This window comes from Lathyrus oleraceus, chromosome 7 (assembly GCF_024323335.1).
Source record: "Lathyrus oleraceus cultivar Zhongwan6 chromosome 7, CAAS_Psat_ZW6_1.0, whole genome shotgun sequence".
NCBI classification, from domain to species: domain Eukaryota; kingdom Viridiplantae; phylum Streptophyta; class Magnoliopsida; order Fabales; family Fabaceae; genus Lathyrus; species Lathyrus oleraceus.
Genome location: NC_066585.1, coordinates 424443060 through 424447288, shown reverse-complemented (window position 1 = coordinate 424447288; position 4229 = coordinate 424443060). Strand labels below are relative to the sequence as shown.

The 4229-nt window shown below is 37.4% G+C and overlaps 1 protein-coding gene across 1 annotated transcript; it reads left to right on the top strand.

Annotated features, from left to right (window-relative positions):
• Window positions 1-2485: 2485 nt before the first annotated feature.
• Window positions 2486-3745, top strand: LOC127104173 (pentatricopeptide repeat-containing protein At5g56310-like; the record flags this gene model as incomplete). Its single annotated transcript, XM_051041374.1, has 2 exons — window positions 2486-3245; window positions 3363-3745. Coding segments are annotated over 2 exons (1143 nt in total), but the record flags the coding sequence as incomplete, so codon positions are not given.
• Between the last annotated feature and the right edge of the window lie 484 nt (window positions 3746-4229).

The following is a 4229-nucleotide window of genomic DNA, read 5'->3' as shown; positions in this document are numbered from 1 at the left end:
AATCAAATGATCTAATCTTGAGACATCCACACCACTCAAAGAAAACACTCAACCACTAGCTTGCGCGGCAGCTGACGCCTTCCTCGGTTTATGATACTGGTTACTGATGTGACCCGATTCACCACAGTTGTGACAAATTAGAATATTACTCTTGCATTTAGCAATACTGTGTCCTTGTTTCCCACAATTGAAACACTTCTGACCTGTGCTCTTACACTCAGCATCATGATGACCTGACTCTCCACACCTGAAATATCTCAGAGAAGCAGGAGTGCCTCTGCAACTTATTTCTTCCCCACATGCGGTCTTCTACTGGAACTTCTATTTCCCTCATTAGCTGGAGCCATCTCTTGAAAAGTTTCAGCAATTGTGTGATCATTACTACCATCCATTTCTCTCTACACAACCAATTCAACCAATTGTAAACAGTAGAGACAAAAGTTATAAATCATCAATAATGTTCACACACATGTCACACACAAGGGTACAAATTAGTCACAACCTAGGTCGAATGGACCGACCTGATATGATAATAGCTATATAACAACCTAAAACCCGACACCCTTGATTTTTAAAAAATAAAACATATAATTTTACACAACCTTGGTGTTACACATTCATAACATACATCTTTCGTGTAAATTATAATATAAAACATGCAGCAAAATAAAATATAAAAACTTCAAAGGAAACATTTATTGGTCTCAATAAAATGTACTAAATAGAATAAATCAAACATCACAAGAAATATAACATGTAACAAAGCAATCCATCCCCAATGTTACATATCATAGCAACGCCTAAACTAAATAACACAAAAAACTTCAAATAGACGAAGAGGCCTCAATGTCATTGTCTAGCTCAATAGTAGCTAGTGCTCCTCTACCCGAGTATCTATACTACGAGAGTACAGAACACCACAAAAAAAAATAACCAGGGGGTGATAATAAGTTCAATAGAGTTAGCGGAGCATAAACATTAAAGTATAGTATAATTTAAGCAATCACCAATCACATGAATATCATTTTCAATAATGCACCAACTATAATAATAACTCGATCATAAAGCAGGTATGTATACAATGCATCAAATCATCAACTTTATATGCATGTTTTACTAATTTGGACATCAAATGTATGTTACTGATTTAGTTCACTCATCGATGGCTCCCCTTTGAATATGTTTCCTCTTTGAACCATAAATGTCACTAATCCCCACTTATGAATCAGAAACTGGTCATTGGTCCCCCATTCTAAACCAGAGACACACCAATAGCCCCCCTTTAAACAATAAACATTACTGATCCTCCATTTTGAATCAACGAACTGTCACTGTCCCCTCCCCTTTCTAAACCAGCAACACACTACCGGATCAAAGTTTGTACACCATGATGCATGGAATAAAATAACACATACAAATGAAATAATCATTACCGAATCCCCTTTGAACCACATATATCATGAATCAGGCCACCAACTCAACATAATAAACATGTTATGTAATTATGACTCACCAATATGTAATCATACAAGCATTCAACAACAATTTACTCAGATCTCATCAGAGCAAAACAAAAAATTCTTAAAACATAACAATTTTAATTGCCAACTCACAAAACTCAAGAAAACAACAACAAACAATCGCTGAAATTAGAAACATCTCAAAGTTTGAATCAACGATGCAAAACCGACAAACGATAGGGTTGATTGTCAACCCATCCATCATGACTGTCATCATGACAACCTGTCACCCTTCCCTCACACAAACTAATTACCATATGATGCCCAGTGGAAGAAGCTCGTCTCAGGTACCATGATGGCCGCCCCATCACCATGCTAATGCCTCTTAGCTAACCCAACTCAGTGATTGTCGGCTCGTCATCCAGGTGACGTTGTCACCGCTGTACAGAAGGAAGAACTGGGTTTTCTGTCATGGGAACACTTCCAAAGCTCGGATTTCAACCCCTAACCACTCAATTCAAACAGAAAAAAATCATACATATTTATTCCATGTTTAATACGCCATTTGCACACTAATTTATCATTTATTCCACAAATTTTCACCAAATCAATTCACATGTTTATCATATTAGGAATAGTAACATGAACAATCAACATTCATATTTTTACATACAAATCATATACAAATTTCAAAGATAGACCAGAACATGAGTTAACATCAATCACAATAATTTGGAGAAAGGTCCAGCCTAAACCTTCTTCTCATCCATAAAATCATCAATGGGGGAAAATATAAACATAACAAGGAAGAGGGTGAGGATCCCTCACTATCCCTTATGAATTATACATCCAATAGAGAATAATCCCCCTTACTTGAACTCTGTAGAAAAATTGAAGCTTTTGCTTAGACTCCTAGTGTCATACCCTGATTTTGGTCCTGAAATTTTTTCCATCAATCCTCATTTTCCTCCTCTCCCACCATTCTCCCCTCATCACAACAACTCCAACAACTTCTCTCCCATTGCATCAACCTCTCCCGTTTCATTCACAAATCCGCTTCACTCGGTTTCCTAAACTACTCTTACTCCATTTTCACCTTTAATCACAACCGTCCATTTAACGTCTTTGTCTACAACAACATAATCTCCGCACTTTCTTCAACCAACCCTACACGTTCCGTTTTTTTCTTCAACTTCGTTCGTAAACTAGGCTTGTCGCTTGATTCTTACTCTTTGCCTTATGTTTTGAAAGTCGTTATTTCTTTGAAAGACGTTGTTTTGGGGAGACAGGTTCATTGTGTCGGTGTTGTTACTGGTTTGGACTCGTGTTTATCGGTTGTTTGTTCGGTTATTCAAATGTATTCTTCTTGTGGGAATGATGTTTCTTCTGCACGGAAGGTGTTTGATGAGTTTGTATTGTTGTTTGGAGAAAATGGTTCTGTTTGGAATGCTATGGTTGCTGCTTATGCTAAAGTGGGTGATGTGTGTAATACACAGAAGCTGTTTGATTCTATGCCTCATAGAGATAAAGATGTTTTTTCTTGGACGACTCTTATTTCAGGTTACATGCAAGCGAATAATCCTAGTGAGACTATCAAGCCTTTTAGAAGAATGCAGCTTGAGAATGTGAAGCCAGATGAAATTGCAATTTTGGCTGTGCTATCTGCATGTGCTGATTTGGGTGCTCTTCACTTAGGGGAGTGGATTCACAACTACATTGAAAAGCATAAATTGAGCATGATTGTTCCTCTTTACAACTCACTCATAGACATGTATGCCAAATCAGGCAACATAAGTAAAGCACTACAATTGTTTGAGAATATGAAACGTAATACTGTTATAACATGGACAACAATAATTTCTCCTCTTTACAACTCACTCATAGACATGTATGCCAAATCAGGCAACATAAGTAAAGCACTACAATTGTTTGAGAATATGAAACGTAATACTGTTATAACATGGACAACAATGATTTCTGGGCTAGCTTTACATGGTCTAGGAGAGGAAGCCCTTCATGTATTTGCTTGCGTGGAGAAAGATGGCCGAATCAAGCCAAACGAAGTCACCTTTATTGCCATCCTTTCTGCTTGTAGCCATGTTGGATTGGTTGAACTAGGTCGTGATTATTTCACGTCGATGAGGTATGGATATGGAATTGAACCTAAGGTTGAGCATTATGGCTGCATGATTGATTTGCTTGGGCGAGCTGGCCGTCTTCAAGAAGCCTTTGCTGTATTTTCTTCAAGATTCTGCACTTACTTCAAAGGTTACAGTTCATCTTGATGGCCAAACCACATTTACGGATGCTGAGATTTAGATGAAAGATCTTCTTTCTGTAGTTGCTGAGTCATACTTGTCAAAGAGCTTACATGAGGGTGAAAAGCACTCAATGCTTGTTCCACACTTCAGCAGGGTGAGTTATCGATGAAGCAGAAGTACAGAGTCGTTCATCCACAATGAAGATGAAATCTGCCTTAACCTCTCCTTTAAGGAGTCCTGAGAAAGTCAAACTCAAACCATCAAAAAAAGAAGAATAAGAAAACCAACAGAGAAAGAGAATCAACCAACACAAAATAATGAAATGAAAGAAGACAATGGTTCTATTAGAAAATAATCCAATTGTTGAACCTTACATGTTGTTGTCCAAAATTATCAAGAACGTTGCAATGACCATAACAAAGATGATGAAGCCTATGATAGATATACTCAACTCTTTGAATAGGAAGTTATTATCAACTATCCTGCTTTCTTCCCCTGCAATAATGCT